At 35.3% G+C, this 15,054-nt stretch overlaps 1 protein-coding gene and 1 pseudogene across 7 annotated transcripts in view; both read left to right on the top strand.

Annotated features, from left to right (window-relative positions):
- The first annotated feature begins 216 nt into the window (after nt 1-216).
- Nucleotides 217-14,694, top strand: LOC114383839 (annotated as a pseudogene).
- LOC114385058 overlaps nt 14,218-15,054 on the top strand; it is a 20,967-nt gene continuing 20,130 nt past the window's right edge. For 3 of the 7 annotated variants that reach the window (XM_028345009.1, XM_028345007.1, XM_028345004.1), the window contains exons 1-2: nt 14,220-14,519; nt 14,632-14,807. In XM_028345009.1, coding sequence (XP_028200810.1) covers nt 14,721-14,807 — 87 coding nt within the window. In that variant the 5' untranslated portion in view covers nt 14,220-14,519; nt 14,632-14,720. The other 4 variants (XM_028345008.1, XM_028345006.1, XM_028345010.1 and 1 more) reach the window with 4 other exon arrangements.

Genomic DNA, 15,054 nt, shown 5'->3' with positions numbered 1-15,054 from the left:
GATATGCAGAGACATTTTGGGTAACTATGACACAATGGAGCACAAATATCTAATAGATAGAGTTGCAACAGTAGCAGATACAATTGGAATTGAAACTGATTTTGTCAAAGCATCTTTGTCTCCACAATAGAAATATGGATTTATTTCCTCTCTAAAAGTTGTCGGTCATCATGTTGCGATGGTAAGTTGGACTGATTTGTTGCCTTTGTCGTTCATATGTTTTTCTTCCTTTCCTCTCCTGTTTATCCTCCTTATATACTTTTGGTTTCTCTCTTCCAATATGTATGTGGATCATTGGGTGCTTTACTGGCATTGCAAATTGTGTTTTTAAGCCTCTCACGGAGAAATATTTATAATCTCTCTCGGTCCCCCCCCCCCCCTGAAACATTACAATCTATAGAGCTTCAGAAACATCTCAGTGATGAAGATCATCCGTATCATAAATTTAGTACAGGTCAGTGGTTGATTTATTTTTTTCTATTTTTTTATAAACTCAAACAACTGAACTTTGAACTTTTGCACCATACTGCTTGCATTTTTGTATGATTTATTTAGTCAAAGAACTGATAGCAAGCTATGCCTTGCTTTTGTGTGCAAAATCTAAAAACAGTGATATTGATATTTTTCCTAATTATTATTTTTATAATGAAAATAATTGGTTGTTTCATAAATGTGATGATAATGCCAAGAGCTAGATTTTATGTTTTTCCAAGTTATCTTTTTGCCTTGTCCAAGAATGAAGACATGTGGAATTTTTTTTGTCAAACCAAAAATTAGGGAGTATTTTCAAACGATGCTTTGTAATGCTTATCGTCATGTGCTTTCTTCCTTGTCCAAGTTCATTAGTTTTAAGAATTTGTCTTTCGTTGCAATTCTATCTGTTTAAATGCATTATTGTGTATTCGAATTCAAATAAATTTTGTCTACTGGGTATAGAATCAATATTTTGCTACAAATTTCTTTGAAGTACACGGGGACTGCCATGGCTATATTTTGGATATGCACAGTATATGATTTTAGATTTTCTTGGATCTTTGTCTTTTCTTTTATCATATTGATACCTGCTGACTTCTGAGCCAGCTGGTTTATAAAAATATTGAAGTTCCAAATATTGAAGTTTGTGTTTTTATTTTTTAAATAAGCACGGATTTCAAGTTTATGTGCATGAGTATTATGTCATTTTTATGATTCTGCATATAACTTGCTCTGCTGATTAGTGCTTAAAACTATGCTTAACTTCATTATAATTTGTTCTAAAAGAAATTCCCAAATGAAACTAAAATATTTGCAATAGTTATCATGTTTGCAATCTTCTTCTCATCACAATCATTACTGCATATAAAATAGTTGTTTTGTTAGGGAACTGAGACACTTTGGAAGTTAGACCAAAAGCAAAAGGATTAGACAAAAGGAATGAGCTTCTTAAATTCTATGAATAAAACTATTCTGCTAATCTAATGCATCTAGTTATATACATGAGTCGTAACAAATGTCTTGTTTACAATATATGGGTTGTATTATTTATTTATCTTTTTTGAATGGCTACAATCCTATTATTTGTGCATGGATATTTTCAGAAAGCCTTGATAAAATTCAAAACCTTGTAGAAGAAAAGTTCCAGGATATTATAAACATCAATAAAAGTTGTTTCCGTGCTCGTGTTCAGCCATGCAAATCAGAGCATTTGTGGGTGCACATTTTCTATTTGTCTTAATGGTAAAATCTAACTAATTTCTTCACATTGATTCTAATCTATTCCTTATTTTGGCTTTCTGTTTTAGATTCTTGTCAAGACTGTCCCAATAAAGCAAGGTCATAAATTGAGAATAGTATGGCCAGTAACCCCTGAAATTCATCATTACATTGAAGGGCCATGCAAGTATCTTGGTCATCTCATTGATCATGAAGGAAAAGGGTCTTTATATTACATCTTGAAAAAAAATGGGTGGGTACTCTCCATCTTTTGAATATTTCATCATTAATTTTGTGGGTATTGTCTACCTCATTTGAAATCTGATCCTTCTATTTTACATGAGATTTTGTCCGGGTTTTAAATAGCACGCTAGTGCTGTCCCTGGCCACTACAGGGGCAGCCAAAGTGTTGTGGCTGCAGCGGACCAAATAGTGGGCTGAGTAGCAACCATAGTTGGCAATGTAGCGGCCCTATGGGTTGATTCCCAAAAATCCCTCTGAACAGAGACATTAGGCTTTTTTGGAAGGCTACTTTTGGGATTTTAATTTCCAGAAATTAAAACAATAAATAATAGTGAAAATGATGCACAAGTCTTGGATTAAGAAGATGATGATGATTGATATTCCTATCTAGGAAACTTGTATTGGATCTTTGTTGGTATTGTGAATTATCTCATTTTACCCCCTAGAAAAAAATTATATTTGCAGGATGGGCTACGGGCTTGAATGTTGGCGAATCAGATTGGAGTTTGGATTTTTCTTTCTTTAAAGTTGTAATTGATCTTAATGATGCCAGCCATGGTTAGTCTTCCCTCTCCCGCCTTCCTCTATCTTTTTCTCATTTGTTGTACATATTCTCCCCTTTCAAAAAAATTTACCATGTTAATTTTAAACATGCTCTATTCATGGCATAAATTATGTGATTGTTAAATTTACCACCACAACTACTACTTCTTTTACTAAATTCAAGGTTTGTTATGTATTGTTTTGTATATTGATTGATTTTGTAAACTCATCTGTACTTTTTGCTTGGATTTCTAGAGCACGTACAAGATATAATTGGGTTGTTGTTCAAATACATTGAGCTTCCACAATAGTCCGATGTTTGCAAATTGATTTTCGAAGAGATATGGATCTAGTTTAACATTTAAAAAACAACTGTTAACTTCAAAACTTTTAAGAGAAAGAATGAAAAATATCCAAACAACTTTAACTTAAATTTTAAAGGCTCTTTTTTTAACTTTAGCCTAAAAGTAACTAGTAAGTTAAAAAAACCTAGGGCAAGTGCACTCTTACCATTGCTATCTTCGTTGATGATAGTGAATTTCATCTATGCTTCACATGTGGTAGTAGGCCTACAGTTTGCCATAGGCAAACAATTGAGCTACATTAACTTTGGAGTTAATTGCTCTCTGTTTTTCTGTTTCCACACCTAGTTTAAACAGCTTCTAATGGAATTTTCTATGTTCATGAAGCTTTCAATGGTTTGTGAGACCAAGTTTTATTATCAGGACAAAATTCGTCCTAGTGATTATGTTGTTAATATTGCATCAAATAAGCAGGTACTCCATATTTCTCTGCATAAATTACTAAATAACTTTGCAAGGGAGTTTATTGATGGAAACCATATTATTAATTGTTGTTTGTTATTTTACAGTTTTATCCTGTAAAAGATTGGTTGACAGGATCATCCTTGCCTTCCAAATTTATCCCAAGTGTTATCCAAATGGTACTAGATTAGCTTTCTCCAGACAATGTTCGGTAGGTGTGCTAAAATTAAAGCTGTAAATTTATGTATATGAAGCATGTGAAGGACCAACTCTCCTAAAAGCTTAAGTTGTTATTTCACTCAACATAGAAAAAATTATTAAGGTGTTTGAGATTTTGTATTAGTGGGGTGATAACTACGAAATATGAGCTAATTTGATAATCAATTTTGGCTAATAAATGGGTGTAATTTCTTTACTTTATTATTGTTTTTAAGGAAACAATAAAGAAATTAACATCTTTGCTATTTTTTATTAGCAGAATTCAAAAGAAGAAAATCTTTACTTGTTACTAGTCATCCATCCTCTTCCTCTATTAGCCTCTGAAGTGTAAAGCCTCTCATGTCTATGAGAGGCTAAACCCCCTCAGTTGGAGCCTAGCAGCCAAAGCATCTTGTAATGTAATTGTTCTTCTTATCTATTAATGCAATTTCAATTTCTATTATTCTTTTCTGCTTTTCATTATTATTGTGTGGTTTGACCATCCATGCATCTGTTTTTAGGGGCTATTCATTGGAAAATGGTAATGTCTAAAGGATTGGGAAAGGGCATCTCAACATTGCATTGTTAGGGATAGAGTGACTTTGTTGTGCCTCTGCATACATCTTTATACTTAATGTTGTTTATGATTCCATCTTTGCACGGGGATTTGGGAGAGATAATGCATAAATTAGACTCTTCATCGTGAGGGATTCAGGTTGAGCATATTAGTAGATGTGGGTAGAAATTGAGAAAATAATTAATAGAGAAAAACATTAATATTGAATCAAGGGTAGTTAGGCATGCTAGTTCCCAATATTATCATATTTTGAATTCATCTTTTGCATTTAAGCTATTGTTTAATTTTCTTGTTATATTTTTCCTTTGCCATTTTTACTCTCAAATTTCACACTTACAATTTCTTTTCTCTTCTACTTCTTTTATTGCTTACAAACTGGGTATTTACCAACGCAAGTACAAACAAAGTCCATGTGGACTCTACACTTGAACTTCCGTTTAATTTTTACTACTTGTGATAAAATTGATACACTTGCCAATATGTTAACAAGTTTTTGGCGTCGTTGCCGGGGACTTTGGTTTTCATACTTGGTTGTTACAAATCCCAATTTGAGAGCAATAATTCTTTATTTTTTTAATTTTATTTTATTTTATTTAAAAAAAACTATTTTCAGTTTTTCTTTATTCATTCTTATTTTATTATTTTTTAAAAAATAAAAAAATAATTAGTTTTATTTATTTTAGCTTGATAACCTACACGGTAGTGTTCTTTTTTGTGTATGCGAGGAAACAACCTTGTTCCTTTGGATTTAGAAATTGAAGCAACCTGCAGAAAGAACAATGCTACAAGAAAAAGGAGAGAACAACAAGAGGTGCAGAGGAATCAAGAAGAGGGAGGACCTTCATCATCCGAATTATCTTCTCCCTCGCTTGTGGCCAGTCCACATCCTTTCTTTGAAGAACGCATCATGGCAGAAGATCGTCCACAGAGGATGACGCTAGAGGATAACTCTAGCTCTATTATACCTCAATACTTCACCAGCATAGCCAGACCAGATGTGCGGGCGATCAACATCTCATATCCATATTCCCTTATTCAGCTGATCCAAGGGAATCTATTTCACAGCCTACCAAGTGAAGATCCGTACACACATCTGGCCACATACATCGAAATTTGTAACACGGTGAAGATAGCAGGAGTGCCAGAAGACGCCATTCGCCTCAATTTATTTTCTTTCTCTTTGGTTAGTGAAACAAAAAGATGACTTCACTCGTTCAAGGGGAATAGCCTACGGACATGGGATGAGGTGGTGGAGAAGTTCCTGAAGAAGTACTTTCTGGAATCTAAAGCAGTCGAGGGTAAGGTGGAAATCTCATCCTTCCACCAACACCCTAATGAATTGTTGAGTGAAGCACTTGCCGCTTCCATGGGTTACTCCAGAAAACTTCCACACATGGGTTCAGCGAGCCAGTTCAGCTCAACATCTTCATTGATGGCTTGTGGCCTCATTCCAAGCAACTCCTAGATGCCTCCGTCGGTGGGAAGATCAAGTTGAAGACTCCAGAAAAAGCCATGGAGCTGATAGAGAGTATGGCAGCTAGTGATCATGCCATTCTCCATGATCGAGCCTACACTCCCACAAAGAAAAGCCTTCTTGAGCTCACTTCTCAAGATGTTATGTTGGCTCAAAACAAGCTCCTGACCAAGACCTTAGAGACCCTCACAGCAACTCTGAGTAATCTCCCTCAACAACTGCATGCAGTGCAACTTTCTTCATCTTCAGTCATGCACATTGGGAGATGCAACACCTGTGGTGGCACTCTCAAGTCAGGCTCATGCATGGTCCAAGACGACGCAACTAACAAAGTTAACTACATGGCCACTCAGAATCATCAAGGATTCCATCAAGAAGGACCACCAGGATTCTATCAAAGAGGTAATTTTTCACAGGGCCAGGGTTGGAGATCTTATCTAGGAAACAATTTCAACCAAGGAGGTTCATCTCATCAGCCTCCCAGCCAAGAGCCCATTCAATAGGAGAAACCCACTAAGCTGGAGGAATTACTGGTACAGTTTATGTAGAGAACCGAGTCATATTAGAAGAGTACTGATGCAACAATCAGGAATCTGGAGGTACAAGTGGGACAATTAGCCAAACAAATGGCTGAAAGATCCACTGACAACTTTGGAGCCAATACTGAGATGAATCCCAAGGAGGAGTGCAAGGTAATCTTCATTAAGAAGGAAAGTGCTGAGAAGGAAAAGAAAATTGAGGAGGATGTGCGTGATGAGGAAAAAGAAAAGAAAGAAGAGGGAGAAAAATATAAGAGCAAGGAGAACGGTGCTAAGGTCTTAACTATTAAGACCAAGATCAAGAGCCAGTTAGCTCAAGAGGCCAGAAGAGTGATACCACCAGCTTCATCAAAGGAGGCACCGTACCCTCTGGTGCCATCAAAGAAGGACACAAAATGTTACTTCAAGCGGTTCCTTGACATATTCTAGAAGCTGGAGATTACTATCCCTTTTGGAGAGGTCATACAATAGATGTCGTTGTAGAAAAAGTTCTTAAAGGACCTCCTCATAAAAAAAGGAAAGTACATCAAGAGAGAAAACATTGTGGTAGGAGAAAATTGTGGTACAGTAATCCAAAAGCTACCTCCCAAGTTCAAAGATCGAGGAAGCGTCACCATCCCATGCTCTATTGGGAGTGTATCTGTAGGTAAGGCTCTTATTGACTTAGGAGCAAATATCAATTTGATGTCGCTTTCTATGTGCAGGGGAATGGGAAACCTGAAGATTGAACCTATAAGGATGATGCTACAATTGGCAGACCGATCCATCACAAGACCAGTCGAAGTGGTAGAAGGCGTCCTGATCAAAGTCCACCAACTCACTTTTATAATTGACTTTGTAATCATGGACATTGAAGAAGATGTTGAGATCCCCTTGATTTTGGGTCGGCCATTCATGGTGACTACAAAGCGTGTTGTGGACATGAGGAAGGGCAACTTGGAGATGAGTGTGGAAGACCAAAAAGCCACCTTCAACTTGTTTGAGGGAAGTAAGCATCCCAGTGATAGCAAGACTTGTTTTAAGGTGGAGGAAATTGAGCAAAAAGCTAACCTCGTTGAGGGGCACCTGAATTCTGTGTTCTTAGAAGAAGATGAAGCCAAACCAATTATGAATCCTATAGACTCTTCTAGTGTCTTTTTGGGGCCAAAACAAGCCAAGACCCGAGCCACTCAAGACATTCCACTAGCTCCTCCACCAGTGATCCCTCTGCCAGATGTCTCTCCTCCACTTGCCGGCCAGACCTCTTAGCCTTTTTCTCAGCCGGAGCAGCTCCTCCTTATGCTGCATAGCCTCCACCATGGCGAGTACCTACTGATGCAGAGCCTCCACCATCTCTCCCTCCAGCAACTAGTGATGACACTAGAGGCATTCCTAGTCCTGTAGAAGCAAGCTTCATGATGATGAATCAAGTAATTTTGATGATGACAAAAGCCCAAAAGAATGATTTCAAGATTGAGTCAACAAGTTCAAGATCAAGATTAATTTCAAGATTCATTAGAAGAAATCAAGAAGATTCAAGATTCAAGAGAAATTGATTTTAAGATTCAAGAAAAGACATCAAGAAGAATCAAGATTCAAGAGAAGAAATCAAGAAGCAACAAGTCAAGACTTCACAAGGGAAGTATTGAAAATGATTTTTCAAAAACCAAACATAGCACAGTTATGTTTTACAAAAGAGTTTTCTCAAATTTTTCTAAGTTACCAGAGTATTTACTCTCTGGTAATCGATTACTAGTGATAAAATTTGATTTCAAAAAGTTTTTAATTGAATTTGCAACGTTCCAAATGATTTTTAAATGATGTAATCGATTACAATATATTGGTAATCAATTACCAGTATATCTGAACGTTGAAATTCAAATTCAATTGTCAAGAGTCACATCTTTTCATAAAATGCATTGTGTAATCGATTACATGATTATGGTAATCGATTACCAGTGAAAAGTTTTGAATAAAAGGTCAAGAGATGTAACTCTTGACATGATTTTCTCAAGGTTATAACTCTTCCAATGGTTTTCTTGACTAGACAATAAGAGTCTATAAAAGCAAGACCTTGGCTTGCATTCACAACAACTTCTTGAACAACTTTTGAGAAACCTTTAAACCTTTACAACCTTTAAGATTCTTTAAGAATTCTTTCCTACTCATCTTTCTTCTTCTTCCTTTGCCAAAAAGCTTTCTAAGTTTTCTATTTTCCAAACCTTGTTCTTCTGCAAGTGAAAATTTTGCAGAAAACAAAAGTGTGCTATATCTTTTCATTCTCTTCTCCCTTTGCCAAAAAGAATTCAACAAGGACTAATCGCCTGAATTCTTTTTGTGTCTCTCTTCTCCCTTTTCCAAAAGAATAGAGGGACTAATCGTCTGAATTCTTTTGTGTCTCCCTTCTCCCTTTCTAAGAGAATTCAAAGGACTAACCGCCTGAGAATTCTTTTTATTCTTCCATTTCCCTTAAACAAAAGATTTCAAAGGACTAACTGCCTGATATATCTTTTGTTTCCCCTTACAAAGATTCAAAGGACTAACCGCCTGAGAATTCTTTGTCTTAACACATTGGAGGGTACATCCTTTGTGGTACAAGTAGAGGGTACATCTACTTGGGTTGTTGTAACTGAGAACAAGAGAGGGTACATCTCTTGTGGATCAGTTCAAGTGGAGGGTACATCCACTTGGTTGTTCAAAGAGAACAAGGGAGGGTACATTCCTTGTGGATCTTTGCTTGTAAATGATTTTACAAGGTTGAAAGAAATCTCAAGAACCGGTGGTTGCTTGGGGACTGGATGTAGGCACAGATTGTTGCCGAACCAATATAAAATTCTTGTGTTTGTCTTCTTCTTCGTTACACTTTTTAATTTCCGCTGTGTACTTTACTTCTACGCTTTACTTTTGTTTAAGTTACATAACTTAGTAGTAAAGCCTAAGTGAATCTAGTAACATTAAGAAGGATAAGTTTTAATTAGTCAAGATACATTAATAATTAATTCAACTCCCCCTTCTTAATTATTCCGAGGCCATTTGATCCAACAGTCCAGGTTGCTTGGCCAAAAGGCCAACGTCCTTCTGTTAGGGGGGGTGACACCTTTGGTGTAGCTAATGATGATGCTGCAGATATTGTAGCTAATGATGATTATGTTGCGGACATCAGAGATGCTCATAGAACTTGGGATCCAGGACCCACACAGGATTGAGACCCAATTTTTTCCCAGGATTTTTTTCCTTTCTTTTCTTTATTTTTCTTGTCTTTAATTTTTCTTTCTTTATTTGTTTTTATTTATTTTAATTGCAACATTTTAATTCAAGTAGTTTAATTTCAGTCATTGAATAAAAAAAATGCATGATAAAGACAAAGGAAATTAGTAATGGGCTGTGACTTGTTCTGGATAAATTGATGCATGAGATACTGTGTACTGAGAAGATAATTGTGAAAATTCTGATTCTTGTCTGAGCAGGTGTTTTTATGAGTGATGAAGTATGAATCAAAAGCATAAGAGTGAATATCTTAGCATGTTTGAATGAAAATCATGGTGTGATAAGCTAAGTACTTCATAAATGTTCGGTGAGATGTGTGACCTTATAATTGTGAGAGAACGATTGTTCCTAATTTTTTGATTTTGCATGATTCTTGGATTGTTTGAGTACAAACATAGGGTGGAAATGATCAAGGCCTTGTTTGATTTTCTTAGCCACTTAGTCAAATAGCCAACATGTTATTTGAATAAATCCCTTGCACCTTATTCAGCCTAATGCAATTAATTGTTTTTTATCTTGAGCCTAATGAAATTAATGACCACCTTATCTTCGGTTGTAGGAGAGCAAGGGTCAAGGCAAATTTACCCTTAATTTTGGGGAGCTGGAATTTTAGTTAGGTGAAAAATTTTGTTTCAAAAACATCACCAACAACACACATAAAGATAAAATATGATGAGTTGCTACAGTATCAATTCAATTTCTATTGTAAAAAAAAGAGAAAAAAAATTCAAAAAAAAATTCAAATAAAGAGTTGATAGCAACCTAAGTTCCAAATAAAATTTGTGTGCTGTTAGGAATAGTAGGAAAGTTGGGGAATGTGAAATATAAGTCATGGGTTATCAGGTAGATGCTTTCTTAGAACCTAATTTTTGAATCCAAAGAAAAACCATGAGTTCCTTGTGAGTCCGGTCATGTTACAAGCCAAAAAAAGTCCTTAGTGATCCACAATACGTGATGTAGCTCCATTGGAGCTTGTAGGCCTTGAATCTTCTTCATCAATGGAGTCCTTTCCTTCTTGAATTTTAATGGTAGCAAAATGGAGAAGAAGAAGAGTTGAGAGGAGATGCCACTTCAAGGAGAAGATGAGTCTAGAAGAAGCTCACCACCATAAGAAGCCATGGATAAGAGCTTGAAGGTAGAAGAAGATGAATGGAGGGAGAGGGAGAGAAAGAGCACAAAAATTTGTGCCTCAAAAGAGGTTTGAACTTTGAAGTTTAATTCTCAAATGATCAAAGTTGAAAAAATGCACACACATGACCTCTATTTATAGCCCAAGTGTCACACAAAATTGGAGGGAAATTTGAATTTCTATTCAAATTTCACTTGAATTTGAAATTGAATTTGTGGAGCCAAATTTTGGAGCAAAAATTTACTAATTATGATTAGTGAATTTCAGTTATGGTTCAGCCCACTAATCCAAGATCAAGTCCAAGATTCTCCACTAAGTGTGCTTAGGTGTCATGAGACATGTAAAGCATGAAAGACATGCACAAAGTGTAACTATATGATGTGACAATGGGGTCTAGTAAGCAAATGCTCACCTCCCCCTCTAAAATTTAATTGGATTGAGTTTCTCCTAATTCAGTTAAATTTATTTCCCAACACACACATCAAATATTCACTTAATGCATGTGAAATTATAAAACTACCCCTAATACAAAAACTAGTCTAGGTGTCCTAAAATACAAGGGCTGAAAAATCCTATATTTCTAGGGTACCCTACCTACATTATGGAGCCCTAAATACAAGGACAAAAAATAATGAAATCCTAATCTAATATGTACAAAGATAAGTGGACCCAACCTTGGCGCATGGGCTCAAAAATCTACCCTGAGGTTCATGAGAACCTTAGGACCTTCTTCAACAGCTCTAGCCCAATCCTCTTGGAGCCTTTTGCTCATGACTCTGGTAACTGGTCCCTTCCTAGGGAGGATTGCATCAATACGTGTATGATTACATTAACTGAGATGAAGTACAAAGTTGGGAATATTAATTTCAGTTGTTAGATTGAAAACACTTTTAGCCGAGACATTTGTGCGTTGAGGGAAACACTAACCTTGTGAGGAATGAAGTGTGGTAAGTCTGCCTTGATGAAGTTTCCCTTTGCTAAACTTTTGCATCTCCTTGTGTATTCCTTCATGCTTCCATCACAAGATCAAGACAAATGCAAGCACAGGATCAATCAGAGAAAGGTTTGAAAAGGTTTCACAGTTATCTCATGTGTTGATACATTCAGAATTGTCTTTTGCTTGAGGACAAACAAATGTTTTAATTTGGGGGAGTTTGATAACTGCGAAATATGAGCTAATTTGATAGTAAATTTTGGCTAATAAATGGGTGTGATTTCTTTACTTGCATTGTTTTGCAATTTTTCCTCTAAAACGTGAAGTCTGCGTGAAAAGTAAGCTACCTGGTGCCTATATAAAGAGGAGCCTAGCAGCCAAAGCCCATTGTAATGTAACTAGCTTTCTTATCTATTAATGCAATTTCAATTTCTATTGTTATTTTCTGCTTTTCATTGTTATTGTGTGGTTTGGTCATCCATGCATCTATTTTTAGGGGTTATTCATTGGGAAATGGTAAAGTCTAAAGAACTAGGAAATGACATCTCAACATTGCATTGCTAGGGATAGAGTGACTTTGTTGTACCTCTGTATGCATCTTTATACTTAATGTTGTTTATGATTCCATCTTTGCAAAAGGATTTGGGAGAGATAATACATAAATTAGGCTCTTCATCATAAGGAATCCGGATTGAGAATATTAGTAGATGTGAGTGGAAATTGAGAAAACAGTTAATAGAGAAAAATATTAATATTACATCAAGGGTAGTTAGGCATGTTAGGTCCCAACATTATCATATTCTGAATTCATCTTTTGCATTTAAGCTTTTGTTTAATTTTCTTGTTATCTTTTTCCTTTGCCCTTTTTACTCTCAAATTTTACACTTACAATTTCTTTTCTCTTCTACTTCTTCTATTGCTTACAAATTGGATATTTACCAATGCAAGTACAAACAAAGTTCCTGTGTACTCGACACTTGGACTTCCGTTTAATCTTTACTTCTTGTGATAAAATTGGTACGCTTGCCAATCTGTTAACATGAGACTGTGACTTTGTTATGATTAAATCTAAGTTAATTCATTCTCGAGCAAAATCTTTTCGGAGTCTAAAAAATTTGAAGGGCTTAATGATAAGGTGGAGCCATGGTATGGAACTAGATATTCCCTTGAAAAAATTACTGCATGTGCAATTCAGGTCTGTGCTTTTATGAACAGTTACACTTGATTTTTGGACTGGATTACTTATTTGAATAATTTTTCTGTTTGCTCTATAGGGTGTCTATTGTCAGTTATATGCTGCAATTTTCATGAAACGATGGAACTTGATAGTCCTTTAATGCTTGTATTTGCAGGGGGTTGGGTGCTTTCTGCTCCAGATGAAAATATGCATCTTCCAACTCCTAACAAATTCATTCCAATTGACTTGCCACTTAAAGTTGTGCAAGAAAAAGTATGACATATTTTTCAATTATATATATATAATTGTGTGTGTGTGTGTGGGGGGGGGGGGGGGGTTCACCATGGTTCTCTTGATCATACGATTAATACTTTGAAACAGGTAAAGTTTCCAATTTTGTTAAGCAGATCAACTTATTCAGCCTAATGGTATAAGCCAAACACATTGTTTTCTACACCCAAGGCTTATGTAAAGATTGATTTCATTGTCCATATTCTAGAAACTCTCCTGAGGTTGAAGTTTCGATGCATATTTTCACGGAGTTATTGATGGATTACTTGAATGAATATGGTAGGTTGCTAGCTTTCCGTGGACTTTACTATTAGAAAGTTACTTATGCATTATTGTGTAAACTCGGTTGCTAAATACAAGTTGAAGGAGCTCTTATTGAATTTCTTTTTTTCAGCTTATTATGCTCAGGTTGTTGGTTTACATTACAACATAAATCACACAGATGGTGGTTTCCAAATATTCTTTCAATATAATTTAGTTTGTAACATTGCAATTTTTATATTATAACTTGAGTAATCATGGCTATCTCACAGTTAGCTATAAAAAAAAAATATTAAGATAAATATTTATTTTAGCCTTTAAAAGTATCTTACACTAAAAAATTGATTTCTAAAAGTTAAAAATATCAAATTTAGTTCTTAAATATGAAAAAAGTGTTACATATTAGTTTTGTTCATAATTCAACTTTTATGATTTATGTGTGGTGATATTTGAGTAATATATGATAGTTGACAATTATTAGGTGTCATCTATGTAATTATCATATATCTCAAAGTTATATTTTTATTTAGTTTTTAAATTTAATAATTTATTATTATTTTAGTTCCGAGCTTATCATTTACAAATATTTTAATCTCTGAACTTGATTCATTTTGATAATTTTAGTATAAACATTATTATATTTTCTTATTTTCATTCTTTACTCATTTTATTACTTCCTTTGGTCTTAAATACAAATAATAAAAGTTCTTTATTTCTTTTCTTAAATATAAGTAAATTTTAATTATCTATATTTTATTTGATGAAACTATCTTTAAATATCTTTTATTTAATAAGATTAAAGACTTTTTTTAAGCTTGATATCAAGTTATAATTTAAGAAAAATATTTATTTTTAATTGAAAATGAGATAAAGTTAACCAATTTTGTGTAAAATATGTTTTTTTTTTACAATTGAGTCCCAATGAAGTATTTCTTATTAGATAAATGCTAATCAATGTTATTAGAGTATTGTTTAAAGGAAAAAATATAAATATTTACTAGAAGACAAAAAAAAATACTATTTATAATATTTTTTAATTATTTTATAATTTATATAATAAATATTTTTTTTTAATTCTATAACCTATTTACACAGGTTAGAAAGACCTTTTAACACTACACTTATTATGAGAACACGTGTGAGCGTCTCATGGGTGAAACTAAACTGCCCCTCCACTGAGAGTGAGAGAGGCAATGCCACGCACCGATTGCCCCGTGAAACCTGACGCAGTGCAGTATCAGCATGATACGCAACTTGACCAGACCATACAGCACAGCAGACCATCCACTTTCCCAAACCAGCTGTATCCACAATCAACGGCCCGCAATCGCTTCTCCCCATTACACCTGACAAATCAACGCTCCATATTCTCCCAACATCAACTCTCGTGTCAGTTTGTTGTCAGTCCCTTCTGCCTCGGATTGCTCCACCCTCACCCACTCTCCCCTCAGGTGCTGTTCGAGTGTCATCGCACTTTCTTCATTTCTCTCACTCACTCTCTCTTTCTCTCTTCTATTTAGGGTTCTCACTTCACACTTTTTGCATTTCCTCCACCTTTTGTAGGTTCCTTATTCTCTCTATCTCTCTGTTAACGGTTCTGCGGAGTGGTTTTGTTCGGAACTCTGATCGTGGAATGTTAGGGATTTTACGAGATGGAGAGCCCATGGGAGAGGAAATGTGATTCGCCGCTTCAGCCGTCGACGTCCGCCACAGTTCTGTCTGCACCGCCGCCGGAGACGGTAACTCGACGTGCTCTTCTGTTTTGCTTTTGTTTGAGCTATTTCTTTCGGTGACTGTGATTACTTGTGCGTTTCGTGAATGCTCTTATGTAAATGTAAATGCGTCGTGTAATCGTTTGTTAGTTTGTTTTGATATATCGCGTTGTTATGCAGTGTACTGTTGCATTGTTCGTCGGCGTTGACAACGTAACATTTACGTAATTTTATTATTTTACCATTTTTTTTTTTGGTCAGCAAAGATAATATA

The sequence above is a fragment of the Glycine soja genome, chromosome 14, assembly GCF_004193775.1.
Source record: "Glycine soja cultivar W05 chromosome 14, ASM419377v2, whole genome shotgun sequence".
NCBI classification, from domain to species: domain Eukaryota; kingdom Viridiplantae; phylum Streptophyta; class Magnoliopsida; order Fabales; family Fabaceae; genus Glycine; species Glycine soja.
Note: the sequence above shows the minus strand (reverse complement) of the source record. Positions and strands in the feature narration are given on the sequence as shown.